General features: G+C 48.0%; 1 protein-coding gene across 1 annotated transcript; it reads right to left on the bottom strand.

Annotated features, from left to right (window-relative positions):
- Window positions 1-255: 255 nt before the first annotated feature.
- On the bottom strand, window positions 256-20,724 carry RNF169 (ring finger protein 169). The gene is made up of 6 exons (XM_051779991.1): window positions 20,356-20,724; window positions 11,912-11,988; window positions 7,773-7,919; window positions 7,020-7,123; window positions 6,252-6,351; window positions 256-5,463 (listed from the first exon to the last, which is right to left on the bottom strand). Exons 1-6 carry the CDS (start codon window positions 20,693-20,695, stop codon window positions 4,285-4,287), a joined length of 1,947 nt encoding a protein of 648 aa, XP_051635951.1. The 5' UTR covers window positions 20,696-20,724; the 3' UTR covers window positions 256-4,284.
- Between the last annotated feature and the right edge of the window lie 1,046 nt (window positions 20,725-21,770).

Here is a 21,770-nt window from a genome sequence, read left to right as displayed (position 1 = left end):
CTGGCACAGGCTGCCCAGGGCAGTAGTGTGTCCCCATCCTTAGGGGAATTTAAAAGCTGTGTGGATGTGACACTTGGTGACATGGTTTAGTGGTGGGATTGGCAGTACTGGGGGAACAGCTGGACTGGATGATCTTGAAGGGTTCTTCCAACCTAAATGATTCTTTCTGATTACTCAATAACCTCGCCCGTTTGGCACAAGCAGCAGTAGGATCCTGCTTGTCTCCAAGCACAGCAACTTTGGCAGAAACAGAGATTTCACTGTCAGAACCTGGTTTTATTCTGTTTGAACCTTGGCCTCTGCCCTGCACTCTCTCCAAGTCCTGGTTGCTGTTAAAACGTACAACATTATTTGTACACATTTGCTATTTGTTGGCGTGTTTCTGGTTTGTGACAGTTGTTTCACAAGCAGGATTTACTCTGTTTCAAACAAACAGAAGCCACAACATGAGGGATTGCCTGCGTGTCATTCCACTCACACATTTCACACATGCAAGTCAACGGTCCTTCGGTGCCTTTTGAAAACATTCAGGTGGTTCAGCTGAGACCCAAAATGACCGTGAAAGTCTTGTCACCAGCCCAGTGCTCTGCTGGCGAGCTGAGAACGCGAAAGCACAATTGGAATTTTTCCACAAATGGAAAAGCACAATATAAAGCATTATTGGAAAAAAAAAAAAAGAGTGTAGCGACATCTAGGTTTGTTTTGAACAGTTTGACAGCAAATCCCAATCCGTGCCCAGCTGAGGGTTTTCCCATTTGCATAGTGAAGAGCTAATTCTAGAGCGGAGGAGTTGCAGCGTTTTCCAGACGTGGGGAGGGGGAAAGTTTGTGTCAGGTGTGTGGATCATCCCAGTTTCCGTGCTGTGCTTCTACCCAGCTCCCATCCATGGATGTTCATCGTGGACAGTGGTTAGTTTTGCCCGCAGGTGTGAAATGGTCCAGGTTTTCCTGAAATGCTTCCCCTAATGCACGGGATAAGCTCTTCGTCAGGCTTTTGCTGGACAGCTGGGAGACAGGACAGGGCTGTCGGAGGGTCTCTCCCCTCGGAGCATTGCTAAAGGCTTGGTTTTTAAAATCAGTGAGAGTCTTTAAGGCTTCAACCTCCCCCTTTGCTTTCATTGAGAAAATACTTGTTCAAGCTATACTTCCTGACTACTGTGCACTGCAGGTACAAGAGCATTGGAAGAGAAATACTGACAATATAGAACATCATCATACAATCACCTGGTATGATCCCTTTTGGCACTTTTCCTTCATTTATCTGATCTTGCTGGCTCCAAACACGGACCTTTCCGTGCGGCTTTTCCCAGGCAAATTGCTCCAGAGCGTTAGAAAGCAACATTCCGGAGTCAGTGGCATCTTTGGCAGACACAAGTCATGGAACCAACCCCAGCTTCACATTCTGGGAGGATGCTCCCACAAAGGATGCCTTCATCCCAGAGGGAAGGCTGAGGGTTAGAAAGCACTTTCCTAAAGTGTGAATAAATACTTGGTTTCATCTCAGGCCTCTGCACATCTTGCAAGAGGTATTTTCCTCCTCAGCTGGCTGAATTTCTGGCAAAGGTAGTGCCATTCCTGACCTTTTTATGGGAGAGGCTGGGAACTCCTGCTCTTTTGAGTGTAATTATTTACAATTTTTGTTTCCTTTGTGCAAGCTTACACAGGCTTTGAGAGTGTTAAATTAACAAAACATTCATCCTGCTTTGCATTGCCGCAACCCTTCCACGATTGTGATTCCACATATAAAGGTCTCCTTAAATGTGGATCCCACAGCCTGTGCGTGATGCTTGGGGAGTTGGGATCTCTGTTTTGGGAGGAGCCAGGGGAACGAGGGGTCTCATGGAGCTTTTTTTGGCTGGGGACAAACTCCAGCTGAGGCATGCCTCCCTGCCCAGCTCAGATTTGGAAAGAGGAGATTAACGCACAAACCCCCAAAATATTTATAAAACCTTTTCAAAAGGAGATATTTAAGACACTGTCCTGGTGCATTGGGCTGTGAAATCTGTTTTAAGAGGGGAAAGAAAAGATACATTCAGCACGTAAATCTAGCATTTTTTGTGGTGTGGCAGCCCAGGCCTGGCTGAACCCACACAAGAAGTGCCACGAGAAAGAAGGAAACTTTAAGGAAGTCTGACTGGGGCTCCAGGGATTAACTGTGGAAAAATAATTCTAAATCTAAATGCACTTGGGAAGTGCATACTTTAGCTCAAAATGTTGGGAGAAACCACATGGATTGTGAGTTAAAGCTGTGGCTTTCCCTCCTGAACTCCAAGGGCAGATCCAGGCCATCGCTCTTTCTCTCCATGCTACTCTTCCAGGTCTGGCCAAGGCTCTAATTCCTCAATTTCCTTCTAATTCACAGCTGGAAAGAGGAGCAGCACTCAGTTTGGGCCAAAAGCGCCTGATTCAAGCAACACCTCCTAAGGCTCTGAGAGGGCCTGGAATGCTGGGAAGACAGAGCAGGCCAGGTCTCACCAGTCCTGGGGACAACTTTACCCATCCAGTAGTTTGGGTGGCAAGGAGATCCAGAGATACAGATATATATTATGGAATCATTGCTATAAGATTTCTCCAAACAAAAGTGTCAATCTTTTGAAATATAGTATTTAAAATATATAAATTTTATCCATTAAAATATAAGATTTCTTTTTTTTTTGTCCTTTTTTTTCTTTTTTTTTTTGAAAAAATCCAGTTCAATTAGGGAAAAAAAAAACCTGCCAGGGTCCTTGCAGTGAAAAAGAAAACCAGTTCCTGTTTTCTTTTTAACCGTTTTAAGATGGAGGGAGAAAATTAAACTGGTTTTAGATAGAGGAAATTGGGCAACGAATGTTCTTTTGTTTGTTTTAGTGCACTGGGTGTCCTCCCTTCACACCATCCATGGAGAAGCTTGCCCCAGCACTGTGCTCATCCCCAAAAATATCTGGCACATGGGTGGGCTGGTGGGGAACGCCACAGCTCCACCCTGGGCAAAGATCCTTGTGGGCTCTGAGGATCCCAGTGAATACTCTGCAAGGCAGCTTTCAAGGATCGAGGTGGAATAGTGTTGTTTGAGCTCCATTACTGGAAATAATCCACAGAGTTAATGGATGGATGAGTGTTACAAACATTCAAAGGGTGGGAGGCCACATCTGGGCAGAGAACACACGCTCCACCAAGCCCAGGCTCTGGGCCAGCTCTGCTGCAGGCCCAATTTTATGCCTGGAAGTGGGAATTTTTAGTGCATTGCTCACCTGAGCTTTTTTAGTGGTTTGGACCCGGAGCCAGGGAGCTTAGAGCAGGGGAAGCCCTCTGGAAGGCTGGTCTCCCATCCCAGCTCCAAAGCCAACCACTGGGTGCCTGAAGAGCACAGGGATGTGTCAGACCCCTCAGGATGCCTCCTCTGGGACATGTAAGAACGGGTCTTAGAGAGAGAGCTCTTAACCAAGCAAGATCCTGAGGGTACGTGTCAACAGGGAGAACGTCCTTCACAAAATCACCCAGCCGGCATTTCCCCTCCTTCAGTGTTAGAGGGAAGAACAGGAAACCCTCCTGGCTTGGAAGAGGCAGGGACTAAGAGAAAAGCTCCCTGGATCCCAGCGCCCAGTGCTCCACCCAAGCTCTCTGCCTTGTCACTAACACGGAATTACAAGTCCCTATAAGGCTTTTCGGTAAAATCCTTATTTTAGGTCTCTTTTTTTAACTGCATTTGGTTTTTTACTTCAAGAAAGTGACGTATGGTCTGTACTGCTGGTGCAGACAGTGAGATACATTCATTTTTAAGTACTCCAGGGGGCTCTGGGATTTCCTTGGAGAAATACGGAACAGGCTCCCTCCCCAGCAGCCCTCAAGTCGTTTGACATGGACAAGGCCTGACTCCACAGTCTGAGGGAGAAAATTGGGCAGGCAGAGAGAAGAAGACTGTAAGACAGAACAAACCTAATTTCTATGAGCAGAGCTCAGATTTCCCTTGGCAAGGGATGGACGAGGTCCTTACCTCGTACCTCATGTTCACAACCCTCCAGGCTGGGGAACCCACATGCACGTGGAGGCCTTGCAGTGTATTCACAGGGATAACAACACCTTCGGACCAATGGGACCAGAAAGGATTTTCTCTCCTCATTCTCTCCTGTTTTTTTTTTTCAAATCTGAAAGGACTCTGGCTTCTCTCCGAACTGGACCTACGAACGCCTTACCACTGGAACGAGAAAACAATGGTGTGGGTGGAAGTAGGGCAAAAAATAGTTCTCCTGTAAGACAATCTGATAAACCTCATCGTCCTCTAGAAAGGCAGCATGGCCCACCAGTGCTACTTGGCTCCCAGAGTGCTCTTGGAGCGCAGCAGGTACCGATCCACTCGGACTTTCCGCCTGTCCACTGTCCTGTTCTCGCTGTCAAAAATCCGCTGGAGGTGCAGGGCCAACCTCCTGTCCTCCTCCTCCTGCTGGAGCTTCTGCTCCCTCTCCCGCACCTCCGGAGGCACCTCCCCTGCTGTGTGCCTCAGTCTCTTGACGGAGCCGTTGTGCTCCAAGTGCTTTGTTTTGCAGCATCTCTTCCGGCCCCGCCTCAGGAGCGGCGGCTGTTCCGTGATGATGTTCCCGACGGAATTGCAGGTGCTGTTCTGCACGTTCATCAACTTGCTGTTGTTCAGGTATTTCAGCTGCTTTTTCGCCGGTGCCTTGGCAGGGACTCCGAGTGTGCTGCTGTCAGGCAGCGTCGTGCCAACGCCCACGCTCAGCATTTTCGTGCCAAGACTAAGACAGGATTTGTCCATGAGTTTTAGGTCAGGGCCTTCAGACACTCGTGTGTTCAAGGAGGTTACATTTGATCTCACATCTACTTCGGCAGCACTGTCATCTCTTGTTAAGGCCTGTGAACCCTTGTTCTTCTCACTCCCTCTTCCCAGCTTCATTTCACTGATGGAAGGGAAGGAATCCAGCTTGGGCTGAGGCTCTCCCATTGTGTCAGGTGGAAGGCGGTCATCCTGCACTTGTGGCTGCTCTTTAGTGCAAGTGCTGGAGTTGGTGATGTCAGGAACCGTAATGTCTTCCACAGGCTCTGCAGCCAGGGATGTGAGGGTCGCTTTAGAGAGAGTCTTTTTGATCTGACGCTCCTGAAATATCTGCTCCCATTTTTTCAGTATTCTTGGACTGGCCTCATAGGTGGTTGGCTTCTGCAGGCTCCGGTTCAGGTTCCTCGGCGTGGATTTGATGATGAGAGGGCTCAGGACTCTGCCGTCGGGAAGCCTCTTCGGAGGAGTACACGGGGAGCAGACAATGGGCTTGAAGTGGTTGAGCTCTTCAGAGATGCTGTCGTTGCTCTCTGGGCTGATGGATCGCTCTGGCTTGTGCAGGGCCGAGAGGGACGACACGGCCGTGAGGACCAGGCGCTTCTCTGCCGTCAGGTCTGGGGCCGAGAGGCAGCGGTTGTTCTGGGTGGACGACAGGACCCCGACCAGCGGTGTCGACGTGCCAGTCACGGGCAGCACCTGAAAGGCAATGCAGAGCACCCGGGGTATTGGTCACGGAGCAGAAGGACAAGAATGTGAGAGGAAAACAGGAGAACCTGAGGTTCCTGTGCTCTCTGGACACATCACCTTCCATGGTCAATATGAGACATGAGCAGGACGCACCAGACCCAGCCTGATTTGGGTCTCAAATTTATGTCAGTGCAAGAGCTGTTCTGGCTGCAAGTGGCAACCCTTCCAATGGCAAAATCACAAGATGGTTTGGGTTGGAAGGGACCTTAAAGATCATCTTGCTCAAACCAGGTTGGATGGGGCTTGGAGCAACTAGAAGGTGACCCTGTCCATGCCAGGGGGTGGAACTGGATGAGCTTTAAGGTCCCATCCAACCCAAACCATTCTATGATCCTAAGAATCTCTTCCCATAGCATGGAAGTGCCAAAGAACATATTCTGACATCAGGAAAACTTTTGCTAGTTTAAACAGCTTTAGAGAGAAAGGGAAAGGAAGAAAGGATTATTTTCCTAAAATTCTATATTTTTCTTTCAGTGGCTGTAGATTCAGCCTTGAAAAGAAAATGAATCACAAAACAAAAGGCTGATGACAATCCTTCCAATTAGCCTCCAAGAACTCTGCCACCTCTCTGCTTTTCTGCTTAGCAACCCATCAGGTTTACACTAGGAAGTGACTGGCCCCATGACAATAACACAGCACCACAAACCCTATGTTTTATATCTCCAGACTACTGGTGCTGTGTAACCCCAGATAAGAACATTTACATACCACGACCTGTTCCCAGATGCTGCCTGTACCTTTGTTTTGTTGGCTGGGGCTGATCTCTGCCTGCTCTTGGATCTCTCCTGAATGGTGTCGTTGCAGCTCCGACTCCTCTCCAGCTTGGCGGTTAAATTCCTGAAAAGCAGATGGGTGGAAACAGGACTGTTCATGGCCTTAGGGACAACCAGCTCAACAACCCTGGCAGCTGTTGGGAGAGACATCAGCCTTGGCAGCACCTGACTGTAAGAGATACCTCCTACGCCCTCTGGGAAAGGGATCCAGGAATCTTGGATTGTGTTCATGGGCTCCCTACTAAATACATGGACACCTCCACCCATGGCTCATAATTAACTGAGGTCAGAGCTAATGATGAAGCCGTGGAAACCCTTTGCTTCTCATGTGGAGACACACTTGGTTACTCAGCTGCTTCCACTGGGTCAAGCAACAGCTTTCCAGGGAAAAAGGCGTCTGGGGCTGATGGTCTCTCTTCATGTCTGTGCTCAGCACTTCTGAGTTCATCCCACAGGATTCTGATTCCTGACTAATGATTTAAATCTACAGGCAATGATTTTTCTGCTTCATGGAATGGACACTAACTTCTTTGATCCCCTGGATTTTATAACAGGTAGGAAGTAAGCAGATGGACACCATGTCCTAACAATGAGTCTGCTCTAAAATTCTAGAAAAAAAAAATCACTTATTTTGGATTGAAACAACCATTTGAATTAAAGCATCACAGGTGCATTTAGAACAAGTTGAAAGAACATCTTTAAGGGACACTGAATAAAGTCTCAGCATCTTACCCTGAAAGGAAAGCAAAGGAGGTCTTGGAAACAAAAGCCGACCGATGCGTTTGCTTGCCCTGGAATGGTTCTTCATTCTCTGAATCCGAGAGACGTTCAGGAAACTGAAGTCAATCAAGGAAGAGTTAACTGACATGTACAACAAAGAGAATAACTTGGAAAATAAAGCTCTTTCTTGCAAAGGTGTTAAAGATCCCCAAAGCCCTCATTTCCGATTGTACCGAGAGGACATAAAGCATAAATAATGCAAAAATAAGCACACAGCTCCTATGTATAGTCATTGAATAAACTTAATTTACTGGTCAAGAAAATGTGGGAAAATCCTACAGGGTGGGAAAATTACTACAGGGTGTTCATTACTTAGCTCCCACAGATCAGCCCATCAAATTGAAATTTTAAGAGCATTTCCTACAGAGCCTCCCAACTGAAATGGGAAACAGGCAAGACTCAGCCTGAAGAATGTGTTGAACTTCAGAATTGTGCAGAAGATTCATGGGGAAATGTTCATGGAAGGGCATAAGGATCATCCCAAAGCAGAGATTTATCTGCCATGTTTGGAAGAGTCATGTGTTGGTGGGTAAAAGGGGGCACAGAAACCTCTGGAAGAACATCTGCAGTCATCAACATGGATCTTTATAATCTGTTAGCTCACAGCCTTCAGGGGCTATAAAGGGTCAATCAAATAATCCTGGAAAGACAAAGGATGAAAGCTCTGGATATGTGGATAGGAAGGAGAAGCACAAGCTTACTTACACACTCTTGGTTCACTTTCAGTACGACAGATTCGTCCTTTTTCTGCTGTTCCTCTGTTTTTCTTTTCCCTACATCCATGTCATCTACAACGAACTTGTGAATCAGCTCCTCAGATGCCTTTTCTTCTTGTAGTTTTTCTTCTCTCAGCTGGAGACAATGAAAAATGAGATATTTATAATGTTTGAAGTCCTCCACACAAATTGGCAAGACCAAGAGTCTGGTCACAGCATTAAATTTTGTGCCTTCATTTCCCTACTCTAGGGCACAGCCACTGCCTTTCTCTCATAATACTGTGAAGATTGGTTTGTTTCTACAACACATTTGTGTTTTTGACACAAATATTAGGGATTTTATCTTCTTTTTAAAACAATAAAGGCACTTTGACACAGGCCATGAATAGTCCACATATATCTGTAAATAGAACAGATCCTCCCTCCTTCCTCCATCCAACCTCTGTGGATAAGTTACCCTTGTCTGGGACAAGCAGCTGGACCTTTGACTGACACATCCTCATTACACGGATGAACCACAGCACAAGGAATTCAAATCCTTGTGTTTTTCCTCATATATGAGCGTGGGCATCTCATGTGCTTCAGAAGCTGCTGTGTTACATTGCCCTCTAGTCAAAAATGCAACAACTTGCAAAAACTCCTTATTCTTTGCAAAATATTTACACTTTTTCTTCTCTGCTGAAGGATGGAAAAATCCCCAAATCATGGACATGTGGACAACAAAGAAAATAGAGTTCTTGAGTCATTACGTGAAAAGCACGTCATGATTTTGAAGCTGGAAAAGACCTGAATCCTACTGAATCCGAGCTCCCAGAGATGAGGTAGGAGGAACAAGGTAGATAGAAACCAGGAAAAACTCCACTGTTTGGCTGATTGTGGGTGTTCAGCAAATGTTTTCAAAGACTGATTTGACTTCCTGCTTGGAGTTGTTTGAAGATGTGTCTTTAAATTCCTTATCTATTAATAATCTCAGGCAATAACTACAACACCGTGTCTGATTAACATGGATTGTGGCCACACGACGAGGCATGAGGAACAGTCTGCTGTATATCAACAGTATTTCTGCTCTTTAAGGAGCCTTTCTTGAAGTATCTGAAAAATTCACATCAAGATTTATCATAAAGATGACTTTTTTTGGGCAGCTGAAATACTACCCAACACTCGGTGTCCGTTTCCCACTTCTCACCTCGAAGAAAATTATATGGAAATCCTCACTTTTTTGGCTAAATTATAAAATTATACTAAATTCCTAAATCTAAAGCCACAACCATATGTAATATCATACAGAAATATTTAAGGATTTTGGGCAAATACATTATGTGAGGTGCCAGCCACATGCTTTGCTGATGGTGATCAGTCAAAAAGACAACAACAGGATCCTAATCAAGGGACACAAAAAAGAATTTAGGTCCAGAATTCAGGCTGCACACAAAAGAACCTCTAATGATAAAATCTGTATGAATTAAAAAAAAAATAAAAATTAAGTAGCCTTGTGTAAACTATCTCCCAGAGAATTTTTTTACAAATGCTAGCACATACAAATGTGCTGGGACACGAGGATGAGAAACTGAAACAATGTGGTGTGAAACATCTACCCTGGGAGAAAGTTATCCAAGTAGCATCTCTGGAATACTGGATGCAGGACCATCAGCTTAGTTAGCAGCACAACTACCAGAAAATGCATTTTAACTTGTTTGTAGCCGTTTTGGGCACTGGAACTGCAGGGGAAAAATGCCGTACAAGTGATAATTTTCTGCGTAAGAAACAGGCATTTTAGGACCATCATTCCTGATATAAATATTTATTTCCAAAAGTTTGGCAAATGCACACTTGGTATCTTCTCTTCACTCCACAGACTGTCAGATTTGGAAAACAACTTGCATCTGGGATAAGTAAAAACATTTTGAAATGCTCCCCTCCCTTTCTCGGGAAAGCCACCCTGGGTTATCCTCATTCCACAGGCAGGGGGAGCTAAGATGAGAGCTTGTGCTTCCAGACACAGAGGCAATCCCAATCAAGAAAAGCTTAGATTCCCGGACCTTAGTTCTCTTCCTGCCTAATTCAGAAGTTCAGAGACACCAAGAAACCCTTGATAACCGACAACAGTCCCAATTTTGCCTCTATAACTCTCTGACTGGATGTTGGAGCCAGGTCGGTCTGTTCTCCCACAGAACTAGTGACAGGATGAGAGGAAACAGCCACAAGTTGTGCCACTGGGGGCTTAGACTGGAATAAGGAAATGAATAAGGAAATGAATAAGGAAACAGTGACTGCAGCATCAGTTGTGATTTTATCAGCAAAATTTCACTGCCATTTCCTCTTAGATGACGATTCAGAGAATCTCTCCCCCCCCCCCAGCTCTTTCAGCTGAATTCCATAAAAAGTAAGTTTAAGTTGGCATGGGAAAGAAACCCATCTCCCATCTGGCAAGGAGCAGAAAGGGCAAGGCAGGAGGCTGAACAGGAATGAGACAAAAACAGGACCAAAATGCCAGAAAGTAGTTAAAATATTTCTTTGTGACTGGTGGGGAAGGCAGAGGTGTTGGCACTGAACTGCACACTGTATCTTTTTGCAACACTCCTATAAAAGGTTCATAGATCATGGGACAGAAGATGGTTTAATCCTTCCAGAAGATCCAGATATGCCTCACAGAATCCCAGAATGGTTTGGGTTGGAAAGGACTTTAAAGACCATTCAGTTCCAACCCCTGCCATGGGCAGGGACACCTTCCACTAGACCAGGTTGCTCCAAACCCCATCCAACCTGGCCTGGAACACTTCCAGGGATGGGGCAGCCAAAGCTGCTCTGGGCAACCTGTGCCAGGGCCTTACCACCCTCACAGTGAGGAATTTCTTCCCCAAAATCCCATCTAATCCTGCTCTCTGGTAGTGGGAAGCCACTCCCCCTTGTCTTGTCACTAATTCCCGATGAAAAGTCCCTCTACAGCTTCCTTGAAGGCACTGCAAGGGATCTTTAGATCACCCATTAATACCTATACAAAACCCCTTATTTCTTCATCTTTAAGCCAAAGATGCCCTGAGTCAACTCATCTTAAAGATTACAGTGAAAAATACAGTGATGCACATTTAAATTATTTAACTAATTAGATTTTTATAGCAGTAAGATTCCTGTGCAATTAAAGTCTGACACTGTTGCCCAGACCCAACTGCTCCTCAACAAAGTGTCTCATCATTGCTGAAAATGCCACAGGTCCCACAACTTTGCACACAAAGTTTCCTTCCCTTCCTGCCAAGTCACCTGGATGGGAGAAGAGTCTGCAATTCTTAATATCAGTTAATGAAACAGTCAGCCAAAGTTACCCTAATAACCTGTAGTGACATTTCCCATCAGTGCCACTGCTAATTCCACAGGAGTGGAAGCAGGAGGGAAGCCCCTTCCACACTTTTTAACTGTCTCCTCACACAGATGCATTTCTCAAACTAGTTATTTACCTTAAATATCACCAAACCAGTATTTTCCTACTCAGACAAGGCTGTTTTTCTAACTCAGCTTCCCAGCCCTTTCTACTCTTGTTGATATTTTCAAGCGAAAACCCAAAGAAAATTCAACAATGAAAACCCCCCTGGGTTCCTTTTCCCCAGCAGGTAGAATAATCAATGAAGGGTTGGACCCATCTCAAGGGAAAACACATCACAGAGATCAAAAATCCCTTTTTAAATGGAGAAAGTATTTTCATGGACTTTAACTGCACACCAGCTGAAAAGCTTTTCTTCCCTTATCATTTTTTTGACCTTTAAATGACATTTTTCCCTTGCCTAAAAATAAAAAAAAAAAGCTCTGGTTTGGAATAGTTTGTTTCTGAGGAGAAGGATGTTATTGCAGGAGATATCTTATGCTGCAAAAGTGTTTATGAAATTACATCCACAACCAGTTGCTCCAAGGAACGAACATTTCCATGTTCTGGAAGACAGACTAAGACAGCAAAATTTGGTTTCTAAATGCTCAATTACAGCCATTTCCTGAAGTGGCTGAACAGCATAAAGGGAATAAATGACTTTTGTTACAGAGCAGGAATAAAGAGCCCTTTAGGTTTCTCTACAGGATGGCATTCTTGCAGGAAATCCAAGTTCTCCTGGAAGAAAATACACAATTACCCAGAATACTGACCTTCCTTAGCTGGCTTTCATATTCTTCTCGGAGTTCCCCTGGTTTGCTTAATTTAATGGGTGCTCTGAATATAAAATCTGGAAAGAGAAGGGAAAAAAAGAAAGGAAACACTTTTTAGTGCAGGATAATGCTGTTGGCCATTATTTCCCTAAAAGCGTGAGATCTCCATGGGCTGCACAAGAGGTTCTGCAGCACTTTTTCCAACTCCAGATGTTTATATTCCACCACTGCTATCAAAGCGCTGCTTAACATGCAGGAACATCAGGAGGAGGGTGGCCAAGCAATCCCACTTTGCACTTCCAGAGTTTCCTTGGAGACTCTCAAGAGTCCTTGACAAGCAGTTAAGCAATCAGAGGAGTATTGGGATGATGTAAACACAGAGGTGAAGTAACAGCCTGGTGATATCACAGGGAATCTGGGTCTTAGGAATAAACTCAGGCTTTAAGCACAGGGAGTAAGTCCCAGAAACAAAACCAGGCTTTAAGCACAGGGAACCTGAAGCCTAGGAATAAACTCAGGCTTTAAGCTCCTACTCCCAGACACCCAAGGCACACAGGCTGACAGCTGCAGCACAAACCCCTCAATTCACATTCCTGCCCTTCTTCCATTGACATCAATGCATCGGGAATGCTCCCTATTTTCTGGATAAACAGTGTTTTTTCCCCTCCACATCCCCTTCCAGCTGTTTGCAGCGTTGTCCCACCGATCTGGAGTAAGCACAGCCTTTTTTCCACTTGCAATTCATTCCCCGAGGTCAATATTTCACTCTGTCTGGCAGGAATTCCCCATCCTGCTCCCGCTTCCTCCCTTCCCCCTTGGGAATTCAGGAACCAAAAGCTTATTGGCACAGGGTTATAGTTTAACCTCGTGGAGTCTGTTATTCCCAAAGGACTCTCTTCCTTCTATCGGCCACAAAGCTCCCTCCCACTTCTGAGCAGTGCAAGTCTGGGCAAGTTGCACTACAGTTGGAGGAGCTTGCATGGAAAAGGGAATAACAGGAATAAAACAAGCCCTGGACAACAATCCTGGCTCAATCTGTATCAGTATTCCAGGCAGGGTGCAGGACAGCCCATCATTCCAGTGTGCTGTGGTCAGGATGGAATAGGTACAAGCATGGAGGAAACATCAGGGGTATTTCCTTCTTCCAGCTTGCTAAAATTAAAGGATATAAACCAGCAGCTCCATCACGATTTCAGAAATTCACAGAACCATTTAGGTTGGAAAAGACCTCCAAGAATCCAATCTGTGACTGATCCCCCCCTTGTCAAACAAACTACAGCACTGAGTGCCACATCCAGTTGTTCCTTGGACACCTCCAGGGATGGGGCTCCACCACCTCCCTGGGCAGCCCCTTCCAGTGAACGACCCTTTCCATGAAAAACTCCTGATGTCCAATGTGAGCCTCCGCTGGTGCAGCTCGAGGCTGTGTCCTCTCCTCCTGGCACTTTTTCCCGACTCCCACCTGGCTCCACCCTCCTGTCAGGGAGTTGGAGAGAGCGAAAAGGTCCTCCCTGATCCTCCTTTTCTCCAGGCTGAGACCCCCCAGCTGCCTCAGCTGCTCCTCACAGGACTTCCTTTATTTAGGAAGCGTTTTTACTTGGCCCAAAACGAAAGGTTCACAGCGGGGGGAGTGAATCAAACACCCAGTGACCTGCTGCCGACTCTCCTGCTGGGCATCCTCCCTGGGGACAGGTCACAGCCCTGGTGCCCACACATGCCATTTAAACACTGACTAAATCCTGTTTTCACTTGTCCTGCTTTCCACTGGTTTGCTTTTATCTTACAGAAGACTCCTGTAACTTGAGCTCCTCACAGTGAGGGTGAGTTCAAACTCTGTAGCCTCTGGAGATGGGAATGATGAACAAATCACAGAGTATTTCTTTAATATTTCCTTCAGAAAGGAGAAAAATAATCTCATGTAAGCAAACATCAAGCACATAGATTATAAGGCGCTTTTTTTAAAATAAAAAAGCTGCTATTCCCTCTTCCTTGTACACCTACGAGAGCCAGGCTTGTTTTTAAAGGAAAACTTCCCAAATGTCCGAACATGTGGGATAAAAATCCCAAGCAGAGGTAGTGCTGGGAAGGCCAGGCTGCATTCCTTGCTTCTGCCATGCTGGAAACCTTCCACTGGTTTCCCCAAATGTTTTTCCAATTGTGTCCTTGAGCAGTTCCAGCTCTTTGTGAACTTTATCAAGCTGAATTTCCACTGGAATGGTCCTGAAGGCAACAGGAATCTAACTCCCCTGCAGCAAACTTCAATTACTCCTCAATGTTTAAAGCTTGTTTCAGACCTTGTCTGCAGAGCTAAAAAGGTGGATTTTTTTCCCCTTCAGGGAAACATACAACTGGAAAGAGGAGCCATGTCAACTGTCTCATTGCTCACATGGGTTCAGCAAGCCAAGCCAGAAGAGATTTTAAATAATGGGATAACAGTTATTTGTAAAGTTGTGCTGGTTTAGCTCAAGGGAGGCAATTTTATCCATAGTCTTTATGCACCAACTGGAATATTTTATAGTTGGGTCCAACTCTGTAGAAGAGACAGAATCAAAAATGTATGCATAGCTACATATCTGCATTCCACAGAATCCCAGAATGGGTCAGGTTGGAAGGGACCACAGTAGCTCATCTATAGCTCAAGATTAAGTGATCTTGAGAGGAAACAGTTTCTGAAGGGCTGCTGGGAAGGCTGGCACTGGGATGCTCCTTCCAAGCCCTGGTAAGAGCACCAAAACAGGATCAGACCTGGTATCCTGCTCTTTTATCCTGGCAGACAAGAGTTTCATCCTACTGTGTTCAGCCTTGGAAAAACCAATTGATTTCTGCACTATTTGAGAGGACAACAGATTTTCTAATTATTTAATGCTGGTTTTCTTTATGAGAGGCATCTGACAGCCTAAATCCCCTCTGACTCGGTCCTTTCCAGGTTGGAAGTGTGCCTTACACACTGTCTCCGTGGAGCCGCACTCCTGACCAGCACATTTTATATTTACTGGCAAAAGATCCAGAAACCTCCATCTGGCAAGTTCAGCACCACGGGTTGGATAAAAGTAAAGCTGAACTCGACTTAGAGCCTTGTCTGTCATTCAGAGGCTCCTGAGTTTTGCCAATCTGATGTCATTCGGCAAGTCAAAGCTGTGCCATGAGCAGGAGCGAATCTCCTCACCCCCAGCTTCCAAGGAAACTTTCAGCAGACTTTGTAGCTTCCTTCTCCCCTTTACTCCTGGCAGGGATAAAAAAAAATCCTTGAGGTTTTCACTATTTTCCCTTTTAACTCCCAGCAGTCAGTGTTTACACTTGCAGCTGAAGGTGAAATTTTAAAATGTTTTCAAAATGCAAACCAAGAAATTTTGTGAGTACAGAGAGGTTTGGAAACAGTTTTCCAAGAGAAGCAGTTTAACTAAATGATATGAAGATATGCCAATAGCCGAGATAAAGCTTTCCAACAGATTTGCATAGAATTATGGAATGGTTTGGATTGAGAGGGACTTAAAGCCCATCCAGTTCCACCCCCTGCCATGGGGCAGGGACACCTTCCACTAGACCATGTTCCTCCAAACCTGGCCTTCTCCCAGGGATGGGGCACCCACAGCTTCTCTGGGCAATTCGTGCCCAGGGCCTCACCACCCCCATAGGGAAGAATTCTTTCCCAATATCCCATCTAGTCCTCCCCTCTGGTAGTGCGAAGCCATTCCCCCTTGTCCTGGCACTCCAGGCCCTTGTCTGAAGTCCCTCTCCAGTCCTCTTTGAGCCCTTTCAGGCTCTGGAAGGGGCTCTAAGGTCTCAATGGAACCAGTATTTTGTTGTTTTAATTGGGAAGAACATTTAAAAAACATTTAGAAGTACAGTGAGGAAAAACCCCCCTACTGTAGGTATAAGCACTATTCAGATGGAGGCACAACTAGCTGGACAATTATTTTCCAGGAGTTAACGATCCACTGCCATGCCAGGACAGGCTCTCACACTGGCCACTGGGTCAGGTCCTAATCACTCTCTTCATTAACAGCTTGAATGGTAGATTAAAAAAAGAAGTGGTGTTGGCTTTAATCAGTTTGATATAGGGGGCAGATCACTGCTTTTCCCAAGGCAGGGAAAAGCTTCATCAGGATTACCACTTCCAAACACTGTGGCCTTGAGATAAAACACAACTGGTGACAGGCTACAGAACAACAGAAACAACAGGAAATTAAGGAATCACCAGGAAATGCTCCAGAACTAGACTGGTCTGGGCCAGTGGGGAAAGAGGGAAACCACAGCCAAAAAAAGACTTTGAGGAAGGAGGGGGAAGTCATGTTAAAAGTTTGGCAAAAACACCCTTCTATGAGCATCAGTTATTAATTGTTGTGCAGAAAAGAAACAAAAGAAATCAGCTGCCTTTGTAATAAGGGAGATTTTGATTAGATGTTAAGTTTTCCAAGTGTTCAGATGCTGAAGCAAAGGTGGGATCCCATCCTGCTGTCTGGGTATGGATGAGAGATTTGGGATGTCTGTGAGGAATGGTTTGGGTTGTATAACCAGTCATTTATCGCAGCCCTTCAGTACTTAAAGGAAGCTTGTAAAAAAAGAAGGAGAATGACTTTCTACATGGGCAGATGGAATATCCGGAGTTGGAAGGGACCCACATGGATCATCACTAAGTGACAGGAGAAGGGGGAATAGCTTCCTACTGCCAGAAGGCAGGATTAGATGGGATATTGGGAAGAAATTCCTCCCTGTGAGGGTGGGGAGGCCCTGGCACAGGTTGCTCAGAGAAGCTGTGGGTGCCCCATCCCTGGAAGTTTTCAAGGTCAGGTTGGACAGGGCTTGGAGCAACCTGGGCTAGTGGAAGGTGTCCCTGCCCATGGCAGGGGGTGGAACTGGATGTGCTTTGAGGTCCCTTCTAACCCAAACCATCTAGGTTGATTTATGATGATTTATTCTCTCGCTCCTAGACCACTTTCATTTTAGGAGTCTAAAGCTCTTCACCATCTCATCAAGCCCTTTCCTTGGAAAACTGCATTTCTGTTTCCCAGTTCACATGACAACATTTGTTCTTCAGCAATTTTCCAAGCTCTCTGACATTATCTATAATCTGAGATGGTAATGTCAGAGTTGACAGGTAAAAACCTATCAGTGCAGATGGGTATCTGATCCTGAAGTTTGGCCTTGTGCCTGCTGAGAAGACACAGCCACGATCTCATCTGTTTGTCCTTCTTCACAAGACTCTTTTCTTTTTTCTTGATTAATAAGATACCCCATCTTCCTTGGAAGTGGCCTCAAGTTGTGCCAGGGAAGCTTAGGTTGGATACTGGGCAAAATTTCTTCACTGAAAGGGTGGTCAGGCATTGGAACAGACTGTGGGCACTGGTGGAGTCCCCAGCCCTGGAGGGATTTAAAAGCTGTATGGATGTGGTACTTGGGGACATGAGTTAGTGTTGGCCTTGGCAGTGCTGGGGGAACGGGGCACTAAATGATCTTGGAAGGCTTTTCCAACCTAAACGATTCTGTGACTCTATGAAATGTGAATGTACTTATTTTCTTACAAATCAGGCCGAGCACTTCCCTGCAAACATGTTCTGTTCCTTCTCCTTGGCCTGCTGAATCATCACACACGTGGTCTCCAAGCCTCCCATCTGCTGCTCCTCTCTGCCTTCCAAGACTTTCAACAAGCAACTGTTTTAATCTAAGCTTAATCAGTGCTTCATAACAGAATTCACAGAATAATTCAGGTTGGCAAAGACCCCTAGGCATGCAACCCTTCTGCTCAAGCAGGGTCACCAGGAGCAGGCTGGCCAGGTCCACGTCCAGTTTTGACAATCTCCAAGGATGGAAACTTCACCTGGCAATCTTGTGCTGGTCCTTGGTCATCCATTTTTTCTTATGGTCTTGTGTTTCAGTTTGTGCCCATTGCCTCCTGTCCTGTCACTGGGCACCACTAGGATGAGCTGGGCTCTGTAGGTCTTTCTCTCAGGGACCTACATACATTGATATATAAATGATATACATTGATCAGGTCATGGTGATTAGGAGAGGTTCATGAGTCCTGGAAGAAAGCAAATGTGACACCTCCCTTCAAACAGGACCAGGAGGAGGAATGACAGGGACAGCCCCATTTTGATCCCCAGGAAAAAACTATTCCTGGACACCACTTTCAGACAAGGTGGGAAGTGGTGCTGGATGTATGGAAAGGAAGGCAGGCTTAATCAATATCTTCCATCTCAGAGGATGAGTGGAGAGCAGCAGTCTTCTTTATACTGACCCGTGAAGGACCAAATGACTGGATTATATGGCATAAGGGAAGGCTGAGAGATCTGGGACTGTTCACCCTGGAGAAGGCTCAGAGGGATCTCACCAATGTGTTTAAATGACAAATGGAGAAGATAGAGCCAGGCTCTTCTCCGTGGTAACAGAACAGGAGGAAATGGGCACAAATTAAAATAAAAGAAGTTGACTGAACATAGAAAAATCACTTTTGTAAAAAAGTGGGTCAAGCATTGGTACAGGTTGTCCAGGGAGGCCACAGAGTCTCTTGGGGATGGTACTAACCCACCTGGACACATTCCTGGTGACCCTGCTTTGAGCAGGGCTTGGCTCTCCCTGCCAGGCTCAGCTACGTGGGGATCCTCTGATCAGCCTCACTAATGCCAGGATAAACCACTTCAACTGCTCTCTCCCTGCAAGAAGGAGGTCCCTGTTTCCAATGGATCATCTGCCTTTGATTCCCTCACTATGAGCACAACTTAGAGCCCAAGAAAATGACAAGTAAGACAATTACTCTGTGCCTTACTGCAAAACAGAATCATGGAATAGTTTGGATTGGAAAGGACCATAAAGCTCATCATGTTCCAATCCAGTGCCATGGGCAGGGACACCTTCCACTAAACCACGTTGCTCCTTGAACACTTCCACAGATGGGGCAGCCACAGCTTCTCTGGGCAACCTGTGCCAGGCCTCACCACCCTCACAGAGAAGCATTTCAGCCCAATATCTCATCTAACCCTGCCCTCTGGCAGTGGGAGGCCATTCCCCCTTATCCTACCCAAAATCCAGGACAAGTAGAGAATTAAAACTAATTCCTCTTAAAAAAAAACCCAAACAAGACACTGTACAAGCATTCCTGCAGCATAACTGGATACTCTCATCCAAGCCTGCCTGGACCAAGCTAAGTCCATTTAAGCAGGACTGACAGCACTGCCTTGGAGCAGAGATTGACTTGGGGAGTTCCCAGAGGAACCACTCCCATCCCTTTGGCGCAGCTCCCTCTGGGCAGCCCGGCTGTTCATTGATTCTGCAAATCCTTCCAGGCAAAGGCTCCTTAAATCTCTTCCAGGTTAGCAGGGTTAGTTCAAACCACCAATTTAAGCTGTTTAAGCTCGTCCTGCCAATTCTTCCCGCAGCCAATTAGAGGATGCTGACACAAGCATGAACTGGGAGACCAGGAACATGCTCCGGGTCCAGCTAAAAGGATGTTTATCCGTAACTTAAATCCTTGTCTGTTCCAGAGGGCTCCCCCCAGCACTGCTCCTGGGTGGCCAATCTCTGCATCACCTCCCCAACCAAGAGATCCTGGCGCATTCTGAGAGCTCACAGCAGCAAGGTGGGCACCTCCAGCAGCTCCTACCGGGAAAGAGCAACACCGACGGCTCAGAGGAGGATTTTGAAGGAAACGCAGGGAGCAGTTTTCCAGGAGTTGAGGAAGGCAGCTGGCTTTGGAGGCAGGAAGGAAATGCGTGACAAGAAGCCAGGAACTCAGGATTATTTTATGCCAACAAGGGAGCAGGCGCATCCTTCCAGGGTGAGGGGACCCGACGGGCACTTGGAGCGTAGAGCTGCTGATCTGGGCCCGGCGAAGTGGGGAAACATCCCCTCGTCCGGGCATCCCTTCCAGGGATGACGCCATCCATCCACTCCATCTCCTGACGCCACAGAGGAGGGGTGGGCTCAGCCCCGCCGCCCCCTCAGCGATCGCTCCCGCAGGACTCGGGCCGGGGGGGCAGAAGGGGGGCGGCTGAGCCCCCACAAACTCAACGCACCTCCTGCGTTTGGCCCCGCAGGACTCGGTGGGGGAGGGAGGGAACGACACCTGAGCCCCCGCAAACTCATCGCACCTCCCACGTTTGGCTCCGCTGGACTCGGGGCGGGCCTGAGCCCCCAGGAACTCATCGCACCTCCCGCCCCCTCCCGTACTGGCCACTCCCCCCTCGGGGCTGAGCCTCCGCAAACTCATCACACCTCCCGTGTCTGGTTCCCCCCCCCCGCCCGTCTGAGCCCCGCAAACTCGTCGCACTTCTCGCGTGTGGCGCCGCGTCGCTCGGTCCGAGCCCCCGCACACTCATCGCACGCCCCGCGCGTGGCCGCGCCCCGGGGGCTGAGCCCCCGCGCACTCATCGCGCCCCAGGCCACGCCCCCGGCCCCCCGCGCCCCCCCGCCCCGGCGATGGGGGGGCGCAGGTGCCGCCGCCGCACCTTGGTCCGGCGGCCGCTGCTCCCCGCCTCCTCCTCCGGCCGCCGTGGTGGCTGCGGGCTCGGCCTGCTGCCGCCGGGCCCGTGTGGAGAGGCGGCTGCGGCAGAGCGGGCAGCACAGGCCCGGGCCCTGCAGGCAGCGCTGGGAGCAGGCGAGGCAGAGCGAGTGGCGGCAAGGCGGCGTCACCGTCACCGCCTCCGCCAGCGCCTGCCGGCACACCGGGCACTCCGCCACCGCCAGCACCACCCCGTCCTGCTCCTCCTCGGCCGCGGGCCGCCCCCGCCGCCGCCTCCCCCGCAGCGCGGCCCTGCCGCCAGCGCCCGCCGCCGCCGCCGCCGCCATCTTCCCACACTTTGAAGGGCCGCGGCGGCCACGCCTACCCCGCATAATTCATGAGGGGGCGCGCGCCGCCATTCATAGTAATAAGCGCGGCGCTCGCGCGTCCCGCCTCCGCGCAGACCACGCCTTTCTAATGAATATTCATGAGCGCGGTATATAAGGAGGGTCCGCCGCTCCACTCCTGTACCTGCTGTCCTGCTCCCGCTGCGGGTCCCTCAAGGAACTGTGCTCGGTGTGAGGGCTTTCTCGGGGGGACAGGGGCAACCCGACGGGAGAGGGGGTCACGCCGCGGGGCCTTGGCCCTTGGGGGATGCCGCTGTCCCCTCCACGAACCCGGGGAGGTTGCAAAACAAATGCGGCACAGAGGGGCTGTGGCTCCAGAGCAGGATGGGCAGGGATGCGGAGGTAGTGAACAGCCAGGCATCGATTTGAAAAGCAAGAGAACGAGAGGTGGGCACGAGAAAGGGGTGCTGGGATGGCTCGGTGTGTCCAGCGAAGCCTAGCTCCAACCCTGCGGGATTGTCAGCTGCCTTGGGAGCAGGTTACTTGGATCTGTCTCCTGTTTTCTGCCTCTTCTTCCAGGCGTGGTTTGCAGAGGGGTGCTCTTCCAGGAGGGAAGGGATGAGGAGAGATCCTGTGGCATCCAAATGCTCATGCTTTTCCCGGGAACAGTCTCTCTGCTATGTTAGACAGGGGACTAAACAGACCATCTGGTTATTAAAGGCAAATTGTGGAGTCACAGACTGCTTTGGGTTGGAAGGGACCTTAAAGATCATCCAGTTCTACCTCCCCTAGACACCTTCCACTAGACCAGCTTTCACTAAGCCCCCTCCAACCTGGCCTTGGACACTTCCAGGGATGGGGCAGCAACAGCTTCTCTGGGCAACCTGTGCCTCCCCACCCTCACAGGGAAGAATTTCTTCCCAATATCCCACCTAATCCTGCCCTCTGGCAGTGGGAAGCCATTACCCCTTTTCCAAAGTCCTTCTCCAGCTCTCTTGGAGTCTCTTTAGGCACTGGAAGGGGCTCTAAGGTCTCCTCGGAGCCTTCTTTTCTCCAGGCTGAACACCCCCAGCTC

This window comes from Manacus candei, unplaced genomic scaffold, assembly GCF_025592945.1.
Source record: "Manacus candei isolate 608988 ecotype Guabito, Panama unplaced genomic scaffold, ASM2559294v1 h1tg000014l, whole genome shotgun sequence".
In the NCBI taxonomy this organism is placed as follows: Eukaryota; Metazoa; Chordata; class Aves; order Passeriformes; family Pipridae; genus Manacus; species Manacus candei.
This window is presented reverse-complemented; position numbering and strand designations above follow the sequence as displayed.

Bases quoted from the DNA above. Each gene is read 5' to 3' on its own strand.
- RNF169 (XM_051779991.1), bottom strand. From the start codon at position 20,695: ATGGCGGCGGCGGCGGCGGCGGGCGCTGGCGGCAGGGCCGCGCTGCGG. The intron at 7,920-11,911 runs GTCAGTATTCTG...CATTGTCTCCAG, and splicing joins ATGAAAGCCAGCTAAGGAAG to CTGAGAGAAGAAAAACTACA. The intron at 6,352-7,019 runs GTAAGATGCTGA...TCTGCTTTTCAG, and splicing joins TCCTTTGCTTTCCTTTCAGG to GAATTTAACCGCCAAGCTGG.